The sequence below is a fragment of the Sturnira hondurensis genome, unplaced genomic scaffold (assembly GCF_014824575.4).
Source record: "Sturnira hondurensis isolate 20B ecotype Veracruz unplaced genomic scaffold, ASM1482457v3 Scaffold0022136, whole genome shotgun sequence".
Classification (NCBI taxonomy): Eukaryota; Metazoa; Chordata; class Mammalia; order Chiroptera; family Phyllostomidae; genus Sturnira; species Sturnira hondurensis.
In genome coordinates this window covers 1,213,231-1,239,223 of record NW_028094767.1, presented here as the reverse complement: position 1 = coordinate 1,239,223, position 25,993 = coordinate 1,213,231, and the positions used below count along the sequence as shown (strand labels likewise).

The following is a 25,993-nucleotide window of genomic DNA, read 5'->3' as shown; positions in this document are numbered from 1 at the left end:
AAAATATCTCATTAATATTTATTATACTGATACATGTTGAAATGATAATTTTTTGGATATACTGGGTCAAATAAAACACATATTAAAATTAATTTTATATCTCTTTTCCTTTTTAATGTGGCTACTAGAAAAATTGAAATTGCATATGGGACTCCCATTATAGTTCTTTGGAATATTGCTGGCTCTAGACCTTGATTTTTTAACTACTATTCAATTAGGAAATTATGGGCTGAACACTGTGCCAAGCACTGAAGATACAAAGTTCAATGAAATCAGTGTGTCTCTGCCTTCATTAGGAAGGGAAAGCAGAATAGATAAAAGAGGCTGACAGGCAATAACAATCAGGTTCAATGCTATGGAAGTACCGTGGGAGAGAGAGAAACAGGCAGCCCTCAAAGAAGCAACATAATGGGGCAGGGAAGAGGGGGTAAGGCAGAGTGTTCTGTGTCTCCACCTTCCCCCTGGACCTCTCCCCTTCCTCTGAAATCTGAATGTGTACAAGCTGAGTGCCACAAACCTCAACTTTCTTGGGCAACCCCACGTAGTGTCAACTAATGTTATCTCCACAATGAAATCATGAACTATTGATGGTAAAGATGCTTACATTTTGTTACCCTGATGGCCCTTTACACATAGGAAAGTATCAAAAATACTTGGTAACTAATGCAACTTTTCCAAAGAAAATGTCCAACATATATCAAGAATGTATGTACTTTTTCTCTCCCATGCCACCCGCAACCCCCCCCCCACACACAAGTGAAGTATGTAGAAGATGAATTAGTGACAGAGGCTGATGGAAAAACAGTAGTAGAGAAATTATAAAAGAAATGAGCATAAAGGTAGAAGGGGAGAAGAAAATAAATAAACAAATAAAGAAATGAACATAAAGGCAGAAGGGGAGAAAAAAATAAATTAAAAACCTGTGAATGCAAACATTATGGAATACTGGCAGAAACAGCCTTAAGCAACTAAATGACCCAGTACAGCATGATCACAACTCACGGGTTTTTTCCTGAGCAGTTGCTGGGGGAGACTCCCCCTCGTCATACACGGCAGAAACGCTGACTGTGTACAGGGTCTGTGAGGTGAGTTCTTTGAGAGGGATGCTGGTCTGTGACCTGTCTACCTCCACCTGTAATAGAGCAGCAGAGCTATTTTTACAAAGGGTTTAGTTTTGACGTCTCTCCATCATTTACTATACCTCTCAGCACAAGAGCATTAAGAATTGTGGTACCAAAAAAAAGTAGTTTTTTCCAAATCGCATAAGTGTCCAGAAACTGGAGATCATTCATATGTGGAAAAAGAAGCGTGTACTAGAGCCATACCTGGCATGGTAAATGATGACTGCCTATGGATTTAAACAACCTAATCATTTTTCACTTCCCTTTGTACCACTGCCTCATTTCTTTTGGAGATGTTGCCCTGTGGATTATCTCATTTGTCATGCACAAGAACCCTGTGAGACCCACTGGTCACGGTACCTCTTTTGAAACTGAATCCCAGGATGAAATGAATGTGTGTACCTGGATTAATTAGCTTTTGTGTAATACAAATGGCTGGCACAGTCAGTAACTGGGTTCTTGGTGAAACTATTTCTATATTCCAAAATTGCCCCTGAGATTCCAATATCAGTGCTCCCACCCCAAACACACACGATTTTTAAACCCATTCACGGGTGAAGCCCCTTGGTTTGCTTCCACTTTGAATCAGGTTGTCAGGGAAAAGGCTTCCTCCGCCCTCTCCACTCAAAAACATACACTGTCAAAAGGACACTCCTCTAATGACATATTCATCCTTTCTCTCTGTCCTTTCCAACTGTCCTGTCTTCCTATTATCTGACAAACTCCCCAACATCTCCTTGCTAGCTTTTATTTTTAGAAACATTATTGACATATTTTTAGTAATTTACAGAATGCAGAGCACCATATCTGTAATCTGCATGAAAAGGAACTACTACTTAGATTCTGTAACTAAGGGGTGATATTTTTAAGATTACTATCATACAGCAAAATATTTTTAACTAAATACAAGACAGTCCAACATATTATCAATATTCAAAAAGTGTTTTATTAATATAATAGTTTTTCAACACTATACTAACAAAATGACAGTATTCAAAACATGCTATCAGACACACTTGTTTAGATTGTTTTGTTAAATCTACTAGGAAAACAAATAATTCCCAACCCATTCTAATCTTCAACCTACCTCTTTGGTATCCTCTTCTGGAGTTTTGTAGCGAACAATATATTTACGCACTGCTCCAGGAGTGGGTTCCCAAGAGACATTGATGGTGCTGTGGGTCACATCTCTGAGTTTCAGGTCTCGAGGTTTGGGTAGAGGCACTGGAGATGCATGAGAAATTAGGTCCAGATGTGATTCTCAACCCCAAAGCTCTAAGCAATCCACACAAGCCTTCAAGAAGCTGTTTTGAGAACACTTAAAGGTATGCAGGAAAATAACTAAAATATAATGGTTACAATGGTAAATGTACTATAATTCTACCAGATAGAGCTGAATTATCCTTAAGAAGTCTTTTTAAAAACAGGATACATTTAAATTTATATGACAACCCTACTTCTCACTTATATGTTAGTTTCTTACACCCTATTGCAATAAACTCTTACTTGCTGCTCAGCTATAATAAATTATAATTCAGCATAAATGTATCACTCATGTTTCTTTACCATATATTTAAATTGATTAAGGTAAAAACCAAAATCAAGACAGTCAAGCTACCCTAAGAATGCGATAGAAAAATATCTGGTTACAAGAGTGAAGAATGAAGATGAGCCAAAAGAAAGTATACAATAAACTTATAAGAAAATCCACAGAAACCTGAATGGTAAAAAGAAAATACAAATAATAAATTTTTACCAAGACAAACAAAGCTTCACATTAAAAAGAAGAGGGAGGAAGATAACTAATGTGTTTTCTTTTGCTATATTAGACATATCTCACTCCTTCCAGCTGCCCATTTGACTAAATGCCTTTGTCTCTCATTGAAACTCTGTACACCTCTCTTCCTGAATCTTTCTCTCTACCTTCATTTCTGCACCGCATCCCTTCAATGCTTTTATTTCTCTGAGCTCCCTGTCTCCACCGATAAGGTCTAGCCCTATAGCCTAATCCACAGCCACATTTCTCTTTCACCCACTATGGCTCTTCTCTCCCAGCACTCTCAGAACACGTATCTTCATCCCTGTTGGGCTCCCAAGTCTTTCCATCTGCCACTGACCCATTTCCACAAAAGCACCAGCTCCAAACAGGATCTAATATATAAAAGGTGACTATTTTTTGTTCATGAATTTATAGTGTCCCACCCAAGAGGGGCTCTTTCTCTTTTCTGCCCCATCATGCTTCTGTCTCAGGCCCTTTTCCCCCTTGAAGATTCCTTCCCATTTCTTTATCTCTCTAGAAATGTGGACTGAGACTCACCAAATTTAAGCCAAGTCATCTATCCCAGCATGCCCACCTCAACAAGCAAGAAACCCAACTCCCAGCTAGGTCGGGCAAAGGGTCCTAAGTGCAATCACTGGCACTTTTCAGGAAAAGTGCTAGTGAAACATACAGGAGACACCAAAAGGGCCAATCTACAAATGAGAGAAGTGCAAACTAGAATGGAATCCATGCACTCTGTGATGCTTTGCATTATTTATTGGCGCATTACCTATATTTATTGGTGCACAGTGACTGGAGTATAATAGATGATCAATGTTTTTGGACTGAGTTAATTGATTAATTCACTTAATTGAAACAGACATTCATATATGCCACAGAGTTTCTACTTCAATAAAAATTTGGAACATATTGATCTTAATCTGAATATCTTCCTTCAAAACTACACTCACCCAACTTCCCATCCTCACCAACTGTATTTCATGGACCTACAGCAGCATTAGTTGTAAGGTATATACTATTTTATGTTCTATGCCCTGATAGACATCTGGCTATGAAAAGCTGTAAGACAATACTGATTGTAAGATACACTTCAATATTGGGCATGTTAAATGTGAAAAGATATGTAAATCCTTTAATCAATTTGAGATGCTGCCATAAGTCTATAATTAATCTTAATTCTCAAATTTGATTGCCATAAATAATAACCCTATAACTTATGCACAAATAATTAAATTATGGTTAGCATCACTGGGTAAAAGAAAAATCTGAATGAATGTTATAAGCAATAGAAAAGAAGAAAAATTGGCAATGTCTTACGGGTGACTTCTCGAGCAGTGACAGGTTCACTGGTGAGGTCATGCAGGGCTGCCTGGACTGTGACCATGTACTCAGTGTTGGGAAAGAGGCCAGTCAGCTGCACATCATTCACTGCTGGTCCCACACGCATCTGCATACGGACACGCCGAGGGGAGATCAGACACTCAGATCAAATGTTTCCGGTTACCAGGGACAGCCAATCACAGCCCATCGGTAATCACTAGATTGTAACACAACTTTTATTTTTCATGTTTCTGAATTGCATTTTCTTTTTCATGCTAAATCTTTCTAAAACGGGTCACAGGCCTAATTTTCTGTTTTTCTGGTTTGTGTGTAAAGGTATAAACCAGTCCATAAGTAGCTGCAGTTAATGAAGACTCTAAAACTGTCATGTCTCAGGAAGACCGAGTAAAAAAGAAACAAACGTCTCCCACCTCTTTGGCTTTTGTCGGCTCTGTGGCATTGATGGGTTCGAAGGACAAAGTGTAGCCGGTAGCCCCTCCCACTGGCTGCCACTGCACCTTCATGGTGGTAGTGCCAATGTCATAAATATTCAGGCTGACGACAGGAACAGGCACTGTTGGAATGCAAAACAGACAGCAGTCTAATTCCTGTCCTTCTGCTCATTTTTAATTGCTTATACTTAGTTATTGATATTTGTATATGCTAAATAAAGAATAAGTTACTATGGGAAATCAGTGAGAGTTAACATCATCCTTTCCTCTCCCCCCCAACCCCACAAATACAATGTCATTGTTCATAGCTACCTCATACTCAGGACTGTATGTTACAACTGTTTCATAAGAGGAAGAAAGTTTAAACTTCAAATATTATTCCTATGAGTCCATATGGAAGCCAAAATAAGTACCAACTTCCTGATATTTCAGTCTGTTTTTCTGTAACATCTTTAATTTGACTATGTTTATCCTTTAATCATAGAATTTCATATATAAGTAACCAACATAGTATTTTATTTCACCTTTATTTTAAAAAATTGTTAACTGAGAGTGTCATATATTACTAACTGGAACTTAGGGATTTGCGGGCTTTTTGAAGCCAAGCCCACAGGCAGAGTAAACAGTTTGCAGTCTCCTCTTCACACAACACCCACATAACTTTCTCTTTGTTGTCCAAAGATTGAGTTTAAACTTTTAAGGAATTGTCCAATTAGTCCTGCCTATTATTAAATACATTATTTTCTTTTTACCTCCTATGGTCTAATATAAGGGGAAATAAGAAAAGAGATAAAGGCCTAGAGAACCGAGAAGTAAGTAGAGTCAATTCTTGCCTTGGAGAGAGAGTGATAACCACCCCTTTCTCTTACAAGTGGCCCCCTTTCCCCTGGAGCCCAGCCAAGAGGATGGGACAAGGAAGGAGAATATTCATAAGGCCTTAGAAACATGACCAGAAATAGGAGTGAGGGACATCTCTCCTAAAAACTCTACTCAAAGTCAAAGGCATTGGAACTTCTCTAGTAAGGCCAGAGGCCAGAGGCCAAAGGCCAAAGGCCAGGAAAGAAAAAATGGAAAGATCTCATTGCCAGAAGGAAGACCTGGCCTTCAACGGAATGAAACTAGATCATCCAGTACAGCTCCTCTTCCTAACCTTGGTCCCCTTCCCCCGACGTGGTGTCTTTCCTTAAGAAGTGAAAACCAGCTGGAGTAACCAGTAAGAGCAGAAAACCACTGTGTATTTATTGAGTACCTTCACAAAGAAGGCACTCAGTACATTGTTGAATGGATTTGAATAAAGGAATGACTTGGAAGACTGACAAAAATCCCACATGGGCTGTCACCTCTTTATCTTAAAAAAAACGATATTTTATTTTTAATCTGACTTACGGGTTTTTTCTGTGCCCTTCAGAGGCTCACTATATTCATCTTCTACTACAGAATACACATTCACAACATACTGAGTTTCAGGCTTCAGATCTTTCAGTACTGTGCTACTTTCCAGGCGGCTCACATAAAACTGAAGGAAAAAAAAGGTTAAGTAATAACAACATATTATAATCACTTTCCTCTTTTCTACTATAGTTACAAAGTAGTTAATTACACTGAGCTTAGAAATTATGTTTCAATAAGGCCATTGTCTTTTGTTTTTGCAAAATACCACATTATAATGAGATCCTGGACAGTTCACATAATTTATTCCCCCAAATGTTGTTTCCTTACTTGTAAAAAGAGTGGGTAATCATAGATCATCTTTAATGTTCCCTTCTAACTCTATGATTCTAAATATAAATTCGTGAACAAATCAAGTATCCCCTAATTAAATTTTAACTAAAAATCATATTGATATTCTTCAACTCTCAAAAATCATAAGAATTTAAGCAGAGATCTTTTCCTTTAATTAAACCCAAAGGGAATTGTTTGCCTAGCACGAGCTAGAATAGTGACTAGTTCTGCACCCTGCTTCCCTCTTGCTCCTTACCCGACATCCTCCCAGAGCCCTAACGAGTCAGATCCAATCTGAACATCAGGAAGAAGGGGGTTGGAGGTGTTGTCTACTCACTTCTTGGCGTTTGCCTCCAGAAACTGGGTAGTATTCCACCTTATATCTGTCCACACTGTCAGTAGGAGGTGTCCAGCTTACTCTAAAAGAACGATGAGTTCGCTCAGAAATAACTAGGTTAGAAGGCGCTGCCAAGTCACCTACATGTGGAAATAAAGTACATACACTGTTTTCATTATTACACCAAGGTGGTGAAATTTGAAATTAGATCGAAATGTTATTAGTTTCCAAATCATGTTTGTACACACATCCTTTCACATACTAAGTAGCTACAGTTAATCATTAGAGAGGACCACTGCACATAAGACATCTCTGAAGAGATGCCCAGAGGAGTCTTCAGCCTCAGAAAATTCAAACTTGAGCTCATTTTCTCCCACTGGCATTTGATCCCACTCTTCCTCATGGTACCACCAGTTTACCAGTCACCTAGTCTCAAACCTCTGAATCACCTTTGGATACTTTCTCCTCTCTCTAGCCTTGTAATCAATTTATAATCTAATAAATGTGATGACTTATTATCCATATAAAGTTTAATTTATAATCAACAAGTAAGGATTTGGGACCTGACAAGTCCACTGTCTCTGTCATAACTTTTGGTACCACCCAAGTTCACAGTCCTCATTAGCATGTTGATTATTTATATTCAGGTTGCAGTCTGTAAGAAGAGAATTGGTTTCTCGTTCATGGTTAGTTCCTTTACAGGACCTAGTTCGGTGGTAAAAGAAACTAACCACTTTCATACTCAAAGAGAGAAACAAGTAAGTTTTTAAAAATTTGGTAACATCATACTGTCTGTGATTGCATTCTCTGTGGGTAGATATAGGTAAAATGACTAATGCAAAACAATATCTGGAATAAATATTAATGAACATAGAAATATTAACTTCCTTATGACCACTAGAAAGATGTACCAAATAAAAATTTAAAGAGAATTAAGCCAGTGACTCCATGAGCATGGCAAATTATTCTCATATAAATTCTTTCTACTTTCTTTGGAAGCCAAAGCTGGAGAAAGCATTTCCATTCTTAGCATCCTAACCTTTATTGTACTTGGGTCATAATCAAGCCTACAAAATTATCAACCAATTTTACTGTCTGGGAAACTAGAATGAATGCAACTCTTACATAGTGACAAAAAAATAAAGGAAAATAGATAAAAGATGTTTTCATCCCTATTCAAAGTTCTCTCCAACTAAATAAAACTACAACTCTCTCAGCTAATCCAGAGCCAGAAGCCTACAAATACTGGTTTCCTGGCTGGTCCATTTCTCCAGGGAAAAGGTCAGTCTGTTGTTCAAAATCCAAAAAAATAAAATCTGCAGGCGTTTGGAGTGAGAAACTCAAGAAGGAACAGTCAGATACACGTATCCCAGTACCCAAAGCATGTAAAACCATTTTACCACATTATTTGTTAAGTTCATTCCAACCTTTCCAAAGCCAGAAGATAATAATGAAAGGCTACCTTCATCATAATCCACATTGCTATTACAAGTACTTAAAAGAAACTTTTATAATATAATGCATTTCATTTTCCACAAATCTTCAGTTTTGGTGCTTATTATGTTTTGTCCTGTGATTTATGTGGAGAATAATCATTTCACACTACCTTTTGTCACTACAAATTCAGTTCCATAATTTTACTTCTAAATCTTAATTCCTTTTCAATAACTACTTTTCTTTTCAAAGACCTCTAAAAACATCCTTAACCACTGTGTAATTTAACTTCTCTAAGTCTCAGTTTTCTTCCCAGGTAAAGACAGATTATATCATTTCTAAAGGTCCACACTCTAAAATTGTATTGTCTCTGTACATTTAAGGGTTACAAGTGCAAAGTATCAAATTTGATCATCTCCAAGCAAGGCAAAGCAAATCAGATATAAGACCCCTCTTTCATTCCTAACCCTCCAAAAAAGCTATCAAACTTTAGAAAATAAAAGTCTAGGAACAACCATTTAATAGAAGGTTAGTAATTATAGAGTTTAGAGGCTTTATAAGAAAATACGTATCCACTAGTAAAGAAAGACTCTCCCTTCCCCAGTCACCACTTATGCATGGGTATGTGTCTGTGTGCAGGCACGTACAACTACAAGTGTCCTCAGATAAGCTGGAAGTCATTACTAGGTTGATGTCATCAGAAACAAACCAGGGACTAAATCAATGATTCTCAATCGTGGGCAGTATTCTCCTTAGCAGACATTTGGAAAATTCTGAAGATATTTTTTTGTTGTCACAATCAGGGGATGCTACTGGCTTCCAGTGGGCAGGACAGGAGAATGCAACTAAACATTTCACAAAGCACAAAAGAATCCCTTCCCCCACCCAAAATAAGAATTGTCTGGCCCACCCCTGGCCAGGTAGCTCAGTTGGTTAGAGCATCATCCAGAGACACCAAGGTTGTGGGTTCCATCTGCAGTCAGGGCACATACAAGAATCAACCAATGAATGTATAAATAAATGGAAAAACAAACAACAAGTTGATATCTATCTATATCTCTCTCTCTTTCCCCCACCCACTTCTCTCCTTTCTCTCTCTCTGTTCTTGTCTAAAATAAATAGATAGATAGATAGACAGATAAGAATAGAATAGAATAGAATAGAATAGAATAGAATAGAATAGAATAGAATAGAATAGAATTACCTGGCCCAAAGTGCTGAGGGTAGAAACCCTGAGCTGATCTTACCTGGACCCTTGACACTGTTGCACAAGTTAATGGTGAGGTCATCCACAATCCTGGAGAGCGAGTCAAAATCTGCCACGTTGTATGAGTGGACATCATCGGGATCTGATGCAATCATTTTTAACTCAGACTCATCAGCATTTTTAATACCTAAAAAATGGATATATACAAGTTAAAAGCACTTCTCAGGAAAAATAATAGAGTGAAGCAAAAATTTTACAGGCTACCCTGTATAATCAGTGGCAATTAGAACATATATATGATTTTCCTCAATAACAAAATCATTATCTACTAAATGATTATTTGATCCTAAAATAGGATCAAATAAAAAATAATGTAAATTGAAAGCTATTCTGAATTAACTTCTTCTAAATGCTTCTACTACCAATTTCCCACCCCCACCTCCACCCCCAAAAAGTGTCTCTGCAACGTTTTCTTCTGGAAAGTGAAATACGGATATCAAAAATAAAGACTGGGCCATGGAAAACCAAGCAGGAATTTTTCTGATTCCTATTAAGAATGCATTTGTCCTCTTCAGCCATTACTTTCTTCCAAGAAGACATGTAATTTTGTCTCATTACAAGGATAATTACATCATTTGATAAATTACATGACAGAAAAAAATGTATTTGTTTTTTTCATACTTCAGAAAATATTTTTAACCACAAAAGTAACCTCAGCCTTTGCAGAGCCGAGAGCACCGCTAGCCTCGGCCTAGCTTACCAACAGCAAACAGCTCCACGCCCTCATCCTTGAGTTTCTTCGAAGGTGCTTCGACATCATCCTGTGACTTCCCATCAGTGATGAGAACACCAATTTTTCGAGCTCTAGGCCTCATTCCAGCTTGGGTTTTGAAGCTCTGCTGGCGAATGAAATTCAAAGCCATGCCTGGTGGGATTTTTAAAAGAGAATCGATCACATCATTATTTAGCCACAAGCTTTGACAGGAGCTAAAATTGAGCCAAACCATCCTGACTCACCTGTGAGAGTATTGCCACCTTTGTAAGGTAAGTTTGCCACCGCTTGCAACAAACTCTTCTTGTCTCTGTGAGCATTTAATTGCCACTCTGTTCTGGGGTCCCCACTATACTGGGCAAGGGCTAAAATAACACCACTGGCATTAGCATAATAAAAGAGCACAATGAAAACGTCTAAATGTCTTCAATAGAGTCAGGCTTACCAATTTGTACTCTTTTGGGGCCAATATCAAAGACTTCCACAATTCGAGAAATGAAACTTCTCACAGTCCTAAAATTTGCCCGGCCAATGCTCCACGATCCGTCCACCAGTAACACAATGTCTGCCTCAGCTCTGGTGAGACACTCCATCCCTGACACGGCAATTGCGAGAGAGCAGCGTAAGGAGCAAATTCTTAGCAGGGTTACTTCCTAGCCACACGTCTGCCCCCGACTCCCCAGAAGCTCAGTGTCGCCTAACGGTTTGTGTTACAGCTTTGGAATTTGAGACTGTGAAACTATGTCCATGTGATTTACTGCCTTCAAATAACAGTCATAAGAATCACCAATTCCTCCAATGATTATTTCAGTGGCAAATCTTTTTTTCATCTTGACTGTATTTCCTGGCCACAGACCCTAGAAACTTAAGCTATCATTACAAATTTGGATGGGCTCACAAACTTAAGACCTGAAATAAATAAGTGAGCATGGACAGCCATCTAACTATAAGGTGTTAATAATTTTAATATAATTTTAATGTAATCAAACTACTAGATTTGCATTTTTCTGTGATATTCCATGGCCACTAGCAGACAAGTATGAGATAAACTGATAAAATGTGTAAGCTAAAACAGGTTTTAGTGAGCCAAGAAATCTTAAAATAATTAAGCTCCCTGGTAACTACTATAAATATTATGAATAGGAACACAACTTAAAACTAGACCTTTTTAAAACCTGACAGCTATTATACTATATAGTCATTAACTCCTTCATCATCTGCTATGTATAACACTCAAGCATATACAGATGGTAAAGTCTGCACATTTAAAAAAATCAAGAGAGGAGAAAGACAAATTAGAAAAAGTATGCAAACAAATACACAAATTGAGAGCTATAGAGGCAACAAGCACAAACACTGATACAAAGTGAGGGTGCTTTGGAAAGAGAGAATGATCCCAATATCCTCAGTGCACAAGCTACAAAATAAAAATATAAGTCAGTTAATATCACCATGGGAGAAACAATAAAACATTAAAACAAACAGCACGATTTGACACTTTATTTTGTCCACATCCACATTTTCAAATGCTTTCTTTTCCAGGGGTTTATGTTACCAGCTCTGGATTTTCCCACTTCTTGCCACATTAGCCTCTGCTCTTTATGTGACAAGAAGAAGTTGTGGAGAAAAAAATCCCAAGATGCTCCTCACACTACAAAGTTGTCCTCACGTACTACACACTAACTCAGGACAGCGGGATCCCAAATGCCATCCCAACCACCTAAGCTTTTGCAAGCCTGCTCATGAACTGCCCAGATCTCTTCTTTTAGCAAATGATGGCAAATATTTAGAAGTAAATTCTACCCACCACTTACACCTCTAAAATGTTCGAAACTAGCTTCATGTACATGAAAACTATAATCATGACAAGTGCAAAAAAAATCTAAAGGGCTTATGTTAGCATTTTGCTTCCCAAGTTGTGGTTCCCCACCTATTTAAGTAACACATCTCTGCCCGCTAAGCCCAAATAAGTCATTTCTCGTTACTTTAACAAGACAGAACTATCTTTTAGTCATTAAAAAGAGAGCAAATGTACATTATCTACTGATCTTAAAAACGCGTCTTTAAATAATATAGTACTATGTAATCAATGCAATGCTAAATATTTTTCAAAAGGCCTTACAACTATATTGTAAAAAAGCACGCTTGGCTAGATTTTTTTAATTAAATATGTAAATTATTTATATAGACTTTAGTGTAACATTTGTGTAATCACTTTTCATTGTGTGATTAACCTAACAATTCATACTTGAAGTAGTTTCATAATATTGAGGTCTCCTAGGGAAATGTAACTCAATTTCTTACCGGAGGATAAAATTGGCATTACAGTTGTGTCAGAGAGGGTTGTCATTTCTTGTCCAACAAGTGGTGAACTTTCTCCTCCATCAAACATTCCAAAAACATTTACTTTGTAGGTGGTACCTGCCCTGAAATGTGAAAACATATAGTCTATATGTATAACTGGCCCAAGTGGTAGCATCGTTGCTCTGTTTAAGATACTCATCTTGATTTACAAACCCTCCCTCAAAGTTATAATGCATACCACTGCAAGAGAAGGAAAATAATTTCCATCACACTGTAGTTTAAGCTCACAGTGTGAGGGATCCAGGGAAGCTAGCCAACATTTTAGAGACTACTAGGGCTTCCAGCACTGGACTCTGTGTCTTCTTGCTGTCGGATGTAGAATACCCACCATGCCACTGAACGTGTCCAGGAAGAGTCCTGCCCTTCGTCCTTACTGCTTCTAAGCCATTTGTTTTAAAAAAATAATTTCAGTGCTGTACCTTTCATGGTTACAAAGAGCCCCTGGTACAATGCTGGCACATAGTAGGCTCAGTAAATTTCATCCTCCCTATCCTGATAAAAGTAAATAACAAGCATTTATATAGACTTCCATATTGTTGAATGAACAGTTGAAACAAACTTTCAAAAAGGCACTGCACAGTAGTCCTTTCTTTTTACTTTAATGAATGCAGGGCGCTGCTCAAACTCAAACTTCCTTGTTTTCCACCGCACAGCCTGAAGCGAGGCTTTCAATCAGTCCACCCCTCCCCGATCCTGCCAGCTGGCACTAGGCACAAAGTCCTGCCTTCCCTCTGCCATGGCCCACCCTGGAAGAGGGCACACTTGGAATCTAAGTGGGAGTCACCTGGGCCTTTCCAGAAGGAAACACCCACATGGCCACAGGGCTTGCTAGGGGAAAGTGACTTTTTAGTGTAATATGGATGTTAATTTTTAAAAAGCAGGGTATTATTTCAAAAATGCCATCCCCGATCACTTAATAACAAAAATCGTTAAAATATTACCAAAAAATCTGCTCAAGCCTACATTCTGTTCTAACCCCTGAATGCTACCTCCACTTCACCAGCACCAAGAAAGCAACTTCAGCTGATTTAAAACACTCTGCTGGCAAACTCTGTTGTGTGAGGCCAACTAATTTACATAAGTTATTCAATGCTTTACTACAAACCAAATATAGTTCGTTCCTACCTAAGTTCCTCCAAAACAACTGTGTTGTCATACGGTCCAACCACTAACTCCCCCAGTGTTCTTTCTTCTCCTGTAGGGTGGAACGTGACTTTGTAACCCTTCACCTCCCCAGGCGCAGGCTCCCAAGTCACTCGGAAGCTAGACATGGTTGAGTCAGAGGTTCTGAGGTTTCTGGGTGACTTAAATCGAGAAGCTGTAAAGACAACAAGATTTCAAAATATTATCCATAAGACTAGGCTTTGGGGTTTTTTATTAGCCTCTACAATAGTAAATTGAATTGGAAACATCTAAGTGACATACATGAGAATCGTCACAACCATAACACTTCAAAACATATACTTATAAGAAAGTTAAGTCTGATGGCACCAGATATAATATGCAATAAAAATGCTGATTGACAAAGTGCTACCCAAGTGAAAGTGCAAATAATTCTCACAATTCAGAAGGTTAGGTTAGCATTAGAACATTAATGTGTAGAATCATTTTACCAGATGTGGGACTGGTAAAAATAACATGCTAATCCTGTCAAATTATTCTAATTTGATGTATTACAGAATTAATTTTAGATATTTACAAGTAAAGTAGATGTATAAAGTTCTCCTTGAAATACAACATACTTTCCAAAAGAGTTATCGTTTTGTACCTGTCGTTCCTGATCCTTGCCTAAGCTTCCCTTCTCCTGTCTTGTAAATCGGGAGAACTGTGATATCATACGTGGTCTGGGGTTTAAGTCTCTTTAACACTGTCGAGGTGACTGTGGGGGGCACCTTGGCAACCATCTGTCTTCCTCCCCCACGGGGGCGATACACAACACGGTAGTTGACAACTTTCCCAGGTGCTGGTTTCCAGGTAACTCTCATTGTGTTTTCTGTTTCTTCATCCACTTTCAAGGTTTTCGAATCTTGGGATACTGTGAGATTAAAAAAAAAAAGAATACAGTGTGTTCCACGTTGAAAGAAAATATATATGTTCACCTCCCCATTTATGTGAAAATAAACTATCTGTGGTTTCTTAAATGTGTACATGTTCTCTTGCTTGGCATCTGTCTCATAAATTCATGATGGCAGGTAAGCCTAATCTCAGTGAGATAACAGTGAGATTTTTTCCCTTAATTGGCTAATAAAAAAATGGATGTTCAGATTGCATGAATTTCCAGTTGCATTTAAAGGTCTTAATAAAGAAAATATCCATTTCTGAATTTGCAGAAAATTTGGCACTCATTTCTGAGTGCCAACCTGAAAAACAAAAGGTCGCTCATTCCATCCCCAGCCAGTCCACATGCCTGGGTTGTGGGCTAGGTCCCTGGTTGGGGCCTATGAGAGGCAACCAATTAATGTATCTCTCACAAATCAGTGTTTTTCTCCCCTCCCTTATCTTTCTCCCTCCCTTCCCCTCTGTCTAAAAATAAATAAATAAAATCTTTTTTTAAAGAAAGAAAGGAAGCATCCATTTTCAGAGATGACTTTTTAAAATTTCTATTATATTTCCACCTGTAAAGAATTCCTGTAGCAATCATGCTGTTGGAAATAGTAAAAATCATGAGTGCAGGGTCAGAAATGTTACTTGTGTCTTTTCAGAAAAGGTGCAACCCACAAAAGACTAACCAGAATGACCCGAGTTAACAACGCTTTGTGACTACCACAGTATGTCAGACTATGAGCACAAGGGAATAGGAAATTCTAACACATAAAAATATCTCAATAGCTCTAAATATAAACTAGTAAACACTGAGTGTTTTAGGAAGCACTATATGTAAAAAGTGTTCAATATATAATTATTTATTATCAAGTTATCTTTTAACATTTTATAATGAATAATAATTACATCAGAAATAGGTCATCAAACACCCACAAATAGCCAACACACCTCTTTTCTTATAGATCATCAGAGTTTATAAGCAGGATCACTTCATTCATTTAATAATCTTAGTAATTCAAAAGGCATAAGCATTTTCTATAGAAAGAATCTAAAGCTTAATGAAACACTGCAAAAGATCTTTCTTCATTCTAAGAGAAACATTCACATTCAAATAGACAAAAACCACTTGAAACAACTACAAATCTGAAAAATAAAACCCTAAAATATACACATATACAGATAAAAAATTTCCAGACATAGGACATCAGTAAGCACAGGACAGTGATCCCTGAGAAATGAAAAATGAATGAGAGTTTACTGTATGATTGCCCTAGCAACTTATTTAGAAATAATGTTCAGCCCCAGTACAGGCAGAGGGAATCCAGGTAGAGCCTAGTGGTTCCCTTAATTCAGGAGATAGTTTTGCAAACCTGGGGAGTCCCAGGCCCTTAAAACTTGCAGAGCAGATTACTATAGAGGAGATGACACTAGAGACAAAAACCTCCAACAATCTGAAAAAGATCCTCCTTGAGTCTTCAACCCAGTACTAATCAGTGCTTATGTATGAGAAAGAACCACCCAAAGAGAACAGAGGTAACAATTCCTAGAGTTCCCACAGAGCCAGAAATGCTCCTCTAACCAGAGCAGAAAAATTTGAAATTCTTGGAATATCACGTATAGTATTCAAGAGGCTCTTGCCTCGATAATGGGGCAAAATTAGCCCTAAACTAAAGGTTTATCTGGTCTATCTCTAACAAAAAATAAAGCTTCTAAGAGATCAACTACATCCAGTTTAAAACTTAAAGATGTTTATAAGAATATAAAAATATCTAGCACCCAAAAAAGTAAAATTCGCAATGTCTAGCATCAAATAAAACTTACCAGGCATGCAAAGAAAAAATGTGGTACATGTTATGGACTGAATGGTTGTGCCTCCCCAAAATTTATATGTTAAAGCTGTAACCTCCAATGTGATGGTGTTTGGAGGTGTGACCTTTGGATAATTAGGGATGAATGAGGTCACAGTAGGGCCCTAATCTGATGGGAATAGAATCCTTGTAAGAGAAAGAGGAGACACTGGAGCTTGTGTGCTCACGCTCTCTCTCTCTCCCTCCCCCTCAACCATGTGCACAGACCAAAAAAACAAAAAAAGACAAAAGGGCCATATATGAACATAGCAAGAAAATGGCCATCTCCAAGACAGGAAGAGAGCTCTCACCAGAAATCAAATTCTGACAAAACTTTGATCTTGGAACTGTGAAAAAATACATTCCTTTTGCTTAATCCAACAGTTGATGATATTTTGGAGCTAAAAAATGCATAATAACAAAAATCAATCAATAGAAATGGAACTAGAAAGGATGTATATGACCAAATTATTCAAAAGGGATGTTAAAACAGCTATTATAACTATATTTTATATATTAATGATAGAAAAAATAAGCGTGTTAAATAAAGACATAGAACATATGAAAGAGACTCAAACAAAACTCCTATAGCTGGAAAATACATAGGATGTCATTAACAGCAGAATAAATATCACAGAAACAAGATGAGTGAACTTAATAACATGGTAATAGAAAGTATCTAAATGTAATGCAAGAAAATGTAAAAAAAGATTTTAAGACAAATAGCACAACAGTGAGCTATGTGATAACTTCAAGCAGACTAATGCATGTATAATTGGAGTACCTAAAAGAATAGGGGTGTAATAAATAATTTGGAGATATGATGGACTAAATATTTTCATATTTTATAAAACTGTAAGTCCACAGATCCAAGTAACTCAATGAACCCTAGGCAAAAACTTATGAAGAAAATGATACTAAGGCCCATTATAAGCAAATTGCTTAAAATCAATGGTAAAAAGAAAATCTTAAATACAGCCATATAATCAAAAGATATATTATGTATACAGGATAAAGAAAATTCAATAGATGGCTATGGGTTTTGTTTCTGAAAGATAAAAAAGTATAAATTCAATTAAGAGCAAATTTGTTGCAATTTTTTTTTGTTTTAGGGTTTAAAGTTATCAAGAGAATTCTCAGCTAAGCCTATTACTGTCTGAAAGTATTAAAATTTATTAACATTAATCCTCAATTATCAACTCTATTTCCAGGTAAGTAAACTATTAAAAGAAAAAACAAGGGTATTTTCAAACAAAAAAAAATGTAAAGACCTTACACGGGCTTTGAAAACAGTATGGAAAAAATGCTATATACAAGAACAATCTATTTGGGTTATTATTACAAATTTTCACAAATAATTTGATGCGTGTCCAACACTTTTCTAAAAGGGTTGTGCTAAAATATGTTTTCTAACCTCTTATTTCTAGCTTACATTTTTATTCAGAACAAGATATTTTTACAAAAAGTTCTCAGACAAATTTTACATAATTCAGAATTGAGGGAAATGAACTTTTAAGTCTTATAAGTATTGGTCTAAAAAGAAACCAATGCCCTCAAAAGAATGAAATCCCAAACTTTAAAATATTTCCTAAATTAAATACATGAATAACAGTCAAATGTTGTACTTCACACCTTGAAATGCTTCGAAGATCTCAATTATATTCCTACCTTTTAATTAACTCTTTAAAATAAAGGAATTGAAGTTACATAGAGTATAATATACTTCAGCCTAGTCTTAATAGAAAACTTTGGATTTTAGGGAGAAATTTTAAAAGCTTTGTTGGCATCCCCCACAAGTTAATGTTTTACTTCATCAATAGGTATGCTGTGAGATATAAAATACCACAACACTGTTAGCTCTTTTCATGTTTCAGTCCCTCTCAGAGGGAGATTCCCGACAGTTGCTGAGCTCTGCTAACCCCCCTGCTATAAAGGACAAAGCCAACAGAAAGCCTCCCATCCACTAGTTTCTGGACACAATTCACCATTTTCATTCTATCAGCAGCAGCATACCATGTCCCTGAGTTGAAAGCAATCCAAAAATTACTTCCAAAATATTCCCTTAGAAGATGATTAGAAACTCCACGAGCATGATCTACTGACTGCCCAGGTATCCACACGTAGAGATTCGTCAACCACCTAAAACCACACCTGGCTCAGATTTGTCAAAGAGCTTCCTGAACTGCTTTACTTTCCACACAGATGGCAAAGTAAAACAACAACAAAATGCTAAGAGAACAAACAAAAACTCCCAACTTCTCTTATATGTGCTTAGACATGTAAGCAGTTTGCATGTACACTACAAAATATGTGTTTCATTCCTGCCTAGTCTGCTCTTCAGTTCAAAAGAGATCTTTCTCTTCCCGCACCTTTAAATCAACCAATTAGCCAAGAAAAACTGAAATTTTCTTAGATACTCACTTCTTGGAGGTGAAAGGTTATTTAGGACTTTTGTTACCACATTTGCTTTTTGCTAAACTATGTCCCTTGTTGAGATTTTCAGTCTAACTAAAAACTGATAACTTAGTCTTTTGGGACAAGAACACAGTAGAGGAGAGTTTTTTTCCCCCCTCCCTCTAAATACATATACTTGAATAACTTCTCAGCCACATGAATTGTATTTTTATTCTTACAAATAAATTTAGCTTTATGTGTCATATCTGGACTAAGTTTACAATATGACTTCTCTTTACAACAAATGAATTTCTGCTAGAAATAGAAATGAATTTCTGCTAGTTCTTAAACCATATCAGCCAATATATTCAAACACAAGATTTCATTTACTACTATGTAAACCAATCATGTGAATATCTGAGGAATACAGTTGTCTATTTAAATTTTCTAAAAGGGGTTTGATTTTTTTAATGTCATTAATTTTGACACAAATTTAAGGTTAGACATAGCCAATTGGGTCTGCCAGTGATAAAAAAAGAAAAGATGATTTCCTCAGACAACTCAAACCAAAAGATTTTAATTTAAGAATAACTTTAAAATCAAGATACAAGACTTAACTGAAATTGCTCTTAGCCAGAAAAAACATTCAATTTCTCTATGTCTTTCTAATAAAGAGAAATGCAAGAATTTCCTATTATTTCTTCTTGTTCTAAAATATTCCCAAAACAAAAGAAGTAAACTTTTCTCCAATAAATTTTGAGAAATGTCCATGGCTAACAAATGACTCTTTAGGAAAGAGAATTAGGAAATGTGAATACATATTTTACCAGCCAGCTGATAATAAATGATGGTACATCATTCAAAATTATTCACAAGAAAGAATACTAATAAGATTAGGGTAAATGGGAGACAACTAAGGGGACTACTGATTTAACCTTACTGACTACAGTGGAAATGAAGTAAAGAATCTAGCATTATTCTCAGGTGTATAATAACCACAGTCTCAAGAGCTACTATCATTTCCCAATCGTCTCTAGTGGCTGGGCATTTTGCATGGTGCTTTGCATATCACTGTTTCATTCAATCCTCTGGATAACTCTTAAGAGACCATATTCTACAGATTGGAACACTGAAGCTCAAAGAAGATTAAGAACTTGCCCAAGGTCATAGAGCTACAAATGTATTCAAATTCTTTTTGTCTCCATAGCTCCTGCTGTTTTTACTAATTGAGTATCTTATCCAGCTGATCATTCCACCAGGAGAGAGAAAGGAGAGAAGGTTAGGGGTGGGAAAAAAGAAACATGGGTAGTGAGAAGAAATTCAATATTTCAAAGTTTTATATAAATTTTCAATACTAAATACACCTGGATTTAAACCACAGTCCTTTATTTTAATATTTATTGATTTTAGAAAGGAAGGGAGAGATAAAGAGAAACATGGATGTGAGAGAGAAAAATCTATTGGTTGCCTCCCATATGCGCCCCGGGGATGGAACCTAGGTATGTGCCCTGACCAGCTATTGAATCCCCAGCCTTTTGGTGTATGGGATGAGCACCAACCCACTGAGTCACACTAGCCAGGGCTAAACCATGTTCTTTTTTTTAAATTTTATTTATTTTTAGAGAGAGGGGAGGGAGAAAAAGAGAGAGAGGAACATCAATGTGTGGTTGCCTCTCGTGCACCCCCTACTGGGGACCTGCAACCCAAGCATGTGATCTGATTGGGAATCAAACCGGCAATCCTGTTTCACAGTCCAGCACTCAATCCACTGAGCCATGCCAGCCAGGGCTAAACCATGTCCTTTAAAGCCCTAATTGCTTAGTTCTCAATGACAATACAAAGAAAAAATTCAAGTGATTCAACGTCATGTCGCTTGAGCTGGTAGCTATTAGGTAGCACCAACACACACACACACACACACACACACACACACACACACACACATTTTGTGATGTTACCTACATTCAGTTGTGGCTTCTCCATTCAAAGGTTCTCCTTCTCCACTGCTGTAAACTGCAAATACTGAAAGTTTGTATTTGGTCTCTGGCTGCAGATTTTCTATCACAGTATGAATTGCATCTTCAGGAACACTTTTCTCTCCAGCTTCAACATCATCATAAAGTGATTTCCATGAGACCCTGTAACCACGAACCATTCCTGGAGCAGATGTCCAATAAGCCCCAATGGATGTGTCAGTGATGTCCTTGGTAATCAAATCCCGAGGTGAACCACGTTCTAGAATAGAAATTCAAGGGGAATCATTTTTAATGGCTACTAGATATGTAAATATTCCTTCATCCTAATAGAGACGTCCTAACTTGCTGAACTCTGAAGTTGCTTTTCTCCTTTCTGAGCCAATTGTCTTGTTCTGTCAGTGGGACAGACTAACGGAATAAAACTTTAGAATTATATCTGATTCCTACCTATCAGCCCCACCCCATCTGTCCATTCAGAAAATAAGGTCTTTCAGGACAAGAACGGCATCCAAATATGGAGTATATGCCTAACAGAAAGTTTTCCAAAGAAAAACTGCATCTAGATTCCAAAATCTTGCCACATTTTAGTCCACTTTATGACATAGCCCTATGTTTACAAAGATCTTTATTTCTTTACCATCATCTTTTCCTCTCTGATCCAATTTAAATAAGCTCAGTTTCAATGTATGATTTACAATAACTTCAACAATTTTATATCACTTACAAATTCTAATTCCAACAATCATTTTTGGTGGAAACTATTTGTTCAGGCAGTTAAAAAAAGTAAAAGTGCAAACTTTCAATACAGCTTACCCCTAATGAAACTAAAAACCACCAATTCTTCTGGAAAACCTCAAAGCATTAGTCATCAAAATAAAACACACCACTTGTTCTCACTGATCGAAAATGTCTGCTACTAAATTTTGGTTCTTTCATTAAAAAAAATACAACCCAAATGGAAAAATATGGAAACCTCAACTTAATAGGAGGCACAGATGTCGTCCAATAAAACCCTCACTTTCCATAATTTAAATGTAAGTTAAATATACAGGTCACTTTATATTGGCTACCTTTACTAGGGTTTGTGCCACAGTATGACATAAATATAAAACTATCTGCCTCTACAGCATACATTTTACCAATAATTGTATATTCCAGAAAATGATATGTGATGTTGTTACAAGAATTTTGAAGGCTATTATTTTACTTCAACCAAAGAATAAAAGTGAATACATCAAAAATATACTTAAACAATTAAATTTCAACACAAAAAGCAAAGATAACAATGAATGAAAAAGAAATCTAGATGAACAAAAACCTATCATATATGGTACATTTTAGAGGGGAAAAATAAACAAAACAGAAGCTGGGCATCCTACCAGACCCCAAGTGCAACTGGAAAATTCTAACTCCTTTCTAAATAACTTTAACGGCTGACAAAACATTTCATCTCTAGAGGGAAATTAGTTACATACTTCACTTTAAGCAAGAATACTTATTTTCAAGAACATGCTGACTTCTTTCCCCTCAGTACTTGAGGCTAATTTCATCTAAAAGTCTTCTTTACATTTATTTGCTACTTAAATGACCATGCACCTTTATATTTTCTCTACTTCCAGGGATATAAACACACTTTTTCTTTAGTTTGGTTTAGTTCAGGCGTTTTGGGGTTGCTTGCGTGTTTTCTTAATCATTGCTATCCCCACCACTGGGCTCTAAGTTTACATGTGCAGCACATGTTTACTGATGGACAGCCTCTTCTCATGTGTTTCTCTCCTCCTAAATTGGCCAAATTGTGTTAGGGACAGCTGCTGTAAAATAATTGTACTTATGACTGACTTTGAATTTAAATGAGCTAAAAACTGCATTCATAACCTCGCCAAAATACACCTAACACAAAGTTAGTAGACTGTGGGAGTTACCTTCCAAATTAAAACTGGAGGAATTCACAAACAATGATTTTAGCTTCCAGTCTTCCCAAAGATTGTGCTTCTCAGCCTATTTTTCTCCCTACTTTCTACAGCACTGCATTTGTGACATTTCCATGACAACAGACATCAACTCCACAAACACAGGCTAATGATTTCACTGTGAGAAAATAATAAAAAGAGAATTGTGTTTGAAGCAAAAATACATTCACAAAGGCATTTCTGAGCTACCAACAAAAGGAGCCTCGATCACTAACCATGTGTTCCCATGGATTTTAATCAACTGTTTTAACACTCTCAAGCCCTGAAGGCTAGGAAAAAATGCTAGCAAAATTACAATAAAGACTTTTGCAAGATTTAATCCATGTCCTGAAAAGAATCTGCAAAAGCACTTTTTAAAATATAAATAAGATATTAAACAGAAGATACTACCAATTCTAATTAATGGCTAAGAACACTAAGTCAAGTGAACACTAAGTTCTCAATTACAGAAAAGATTCTCAAAAAATTATGGTTTCTGCATGTGTCACATAAGGTGTTATTTGCAGGCATGGGCATTGCAACATTCTGTGTTAGTGACAAAAAATATGGGATTCAAGGGAAGAAGAGAGACAACTCAATCCAATGGCCAAGACTGAAAAAATAAACCACTTCAATGAGCTTCTTATATGTCAGACAGTTTGATAAGAATACTGCTAAATATTAAGTTTATATTATTGTCAAACACACGGATAGACTTATTTTCTGAAAAAGACAGGAGGGTTGGGTATTCCAGCTGCTGCATGTCACCCAAGAATGTTGAGAATATGATATACTCATGACAGTAAAGCTTATCAGACCTATAACTCTTGAAGTTTTTTAAAATGAAATTTTGGCTTGGCAAAATATTAGATTACAAAAAAAAAAGAAACAATTGGATTACACCCTATGATTTAATTGGCAGGCTCCCAAGTGGCCACGCTGGTTTTGAAACTAAATATGCAGCCAGCTGAGCAGCCCACCAGCGGGCTATGCCGCATCCTGGGGCTCTGGGGTCCAGACCTAGTCAGACACGCAGAATCTCCTGGAGAGTCAAAGGCAAGGCCGTGCCCAAATCAACCGAACTGGAATATCTGGAGATACGCCTAAGTCCTGATGCTTTCTAAATTTCCTCTGATTCTAATTCCTCTACTATTCTTTATTCTTTTCCCATTTCTTCCTTTTTCCTTCTTTCTGCTACTCTTCTCTGGGGCCTAGAGAGACACTTCTTTGGAAGCTGTGCTAAATCAGTGTGGCAAGGAACTCCCACACTTGCCTTCACTTGGCAATGAGGCGCCATCCAAATAAATACATGTGTAGTAAAAGCGAAGCTGGTCAGACTCGTTGGACATGGTGATACCGTGTAGGACTGCTTGATGGTTTACTGTATGGGTCTGTGGCCATGCCCAGAAAACCACCCTTTAGGTAGTGAAATAGGCTACATACTGACCCTCAGAGAATTAAGAAGTTGACTGAAGTTTCTCATCACATCCTTTCCATCCCAAACAGAGGTGGGATGCTCACCACTATCTCCTCCCCTCCATCATGTCTCTAAAGGAAATAGTTCTCGATATAAAAGGTGGGGCAAAAGTATGCTTACAGTGTGAGTACATGAAACACAGAGTCTCTTCTTGTGTTATTGTTTATCAATTGTTGTATTATTTCCCATACAAACACCTGTAAACCTACTTTTGCCCCACCCTGTATGCTTCTTAGTGAAAAGTTCATCACATTTCCCTGTGAATGAGGTTCCAGCCAAGTGTCACCCAGCAAGGCATTTGATTTGGTTTAATATATTAAATTACAGGTTTTGTCCCCAGTTTAGGAAATTTCAGACATCAAAACTACGGGAAGAGATTATTAGTCTTGGTTTCATTAGATTGAGTTTGGGAGGGAGACTCTTTTTACAGTACCTGGGATAGAAGAGAAACGAGGGAAGAAAGGAAAGGTGTCACAAGACAAGCCTGCAGCCTCTCTCCAAGAAAGACTACTGCCCCTCAGAAGGGAAGGCAATGGCGGCCGTCCCAGCAGACCGTCTGCCTCCCTGTCACTGTTTCTCCCCAAACCTGGGTCAGCTTCTGCTCCACCACGGCTCCCTCCCTCCCTGAGAGCCTGCTCTCCCCGTGCCCCAAGACTTACAAACGTGGGTTTTATGATGCTTTGACTTGGTCAAGCTTTCTAACAAAGTGATGTTGTTTTCAATAATAATTTAATCTCATGATTCCGGACTATATGCCGGTGCTTTGTGTATTACTTTTAGCTCTAATAACAGAATTCCTGGCAATCATTTCAAAGCAGTCATCTTCTACACTAATGGTATGCCTTCATCTTTGTTCCTTTGATTTCTTCTCAATAGTTTTACTTTCTATCCCATTCTCCTCAGCATAGTACCAGTGTAGGAATAAAAAATAACCATTCTTTTCATCATAAATTTAAACATACAAAATCCATCCGTTTTTGAAATTTTGATACTCAGCATTTCCACTGTGATTATAAAGAGAATTAAAAGGAGATCAAAAGGCATTCCTCTCGTGCCTGCTTGCATGCATCTCCATGCTCTGCTGTGGGAAGTCATTTAGACAGGTGCATTTCTCATGATTTGAACATCCACAGGGGTTGATTTCTACTTTTTTCCACACACGAGGCCAAAGAACCGATGCCTGATTTAACTAACTTTCCTACATTTCCTTAGCCCTTTTCCATTTGCTTTCTGAAAAGCAAATCATCATCCAATTCAAATATAATTATAATACAAATTAGCCAATGATGATAACTGAAAAATTAATCATAATGAAATGAAACTGTATTTCATCTTATAGATTGTTCCAGCCAGCTTTCATTGAGTTTCACATACCACTTTCAAAAATAGAAGTTAAATTGAAAATGTAATGTAAACCCTCTTCTAAATCAATTTGTCTTTTCCGTTAGGGTTTAACTCAAAAGTCATCCAACTTTCCATAGCAGAATGCAGAAGACCTGCTTCTGGATAGTGCTCACGTGGAAACACATTTGATTTACAAGCAATGAATTAGAGCCACCATTCAAAAGGACAAAGTTCACTATTGATAAGTGAACCTCATTACTTTAAGCAGTGCGTAGTTCTTAAAAACCTCTTAACAATTAAATCACCCTTCAACTTCAAAGAGTGACATTTTTTCCACCATCGTTTCCTCTCCAATATGATTTAAATTTTTCTCTGATGAGCCATTAATTTGCAGAAAAGGCAATATGAATAACTGTTTGGTGAGTGTGCTAGTTCCCTGGAAACATCAGAGCAG

At 37.2% G+C, this 25,993-nt stretch overlaps 1 protein-coding gene across 4 annotated transcripts in view; it reads right to left on the bottom strand.

Moving 5' to 3' along the window:
• The window catches only part of COL12A1 (collagen type XII alpha 1 chain), a 111,346-nt gene that overhangs the window by 54,365 nt on the left and 30,988 nt on the right, over positions 1 to 25,993 (bottom strand). For all 4 annotated transcript variants that reach the window (XM_037034311.1, XM_037034314.1, XM_037034315.1 and 1 more), the window contains 14 exons: positions 20,756 to 21,028; positions 14,278 to 14,544; positions 13,635 to 13,827; positions 12,450 to 12,571; positions 10,591 to 10,740; positions 10,391 to 10,510; positions 10,134 to 10,298; positions 9,414 to 9,560; positions 6,733 to 6,872; positions 6,060 to 6,189; positions 4,653 to 4,795; positions 4,219 to 4,348; positions 2,209 to 2,345; positions 1,003 to 1,132 (listed from right to left, as the gene is read on the bottom strand). In XM_037034311.1, coding sequence (XP_036890206.1) covers positions 1,003 to 1,132; positions 2,209 to 2,345; positions 4,219 to 4,348; positions 4,653 to 4,795; positions 6,060 to 6,189; positions 6,733 to 6,872; positions 9,414 to 9,560; positions 10,134 to 10,298; positions 10,391 to 10,510; positions 10,591 to 10,740; positions 12,450 to 12,571; positions 13,635 to 13,827; positions 14,278 to 14,544; positions 20,756 to 21,028 — 2,247 coding nt within the window. The remainder of the gene's footprint in view (positions 1 to 1,002; positions 1,133 to 2,208; positions 2,346 to 4,218; positions 4,349 to 4,652; positions 4,796 to 6,059; positions 6,190 to 6,732; positions 6,873 to 9,413; positions 9,561 to 10,133; positions 10,299 to 10,390; positions 10,511 to 10,590; positions 10,741 to 12,449; positions 12,572 to 13,634; positions 13,828 to 14,277; positions 14,545 to 20,755; positions 21,029 to 25,993) is intronic.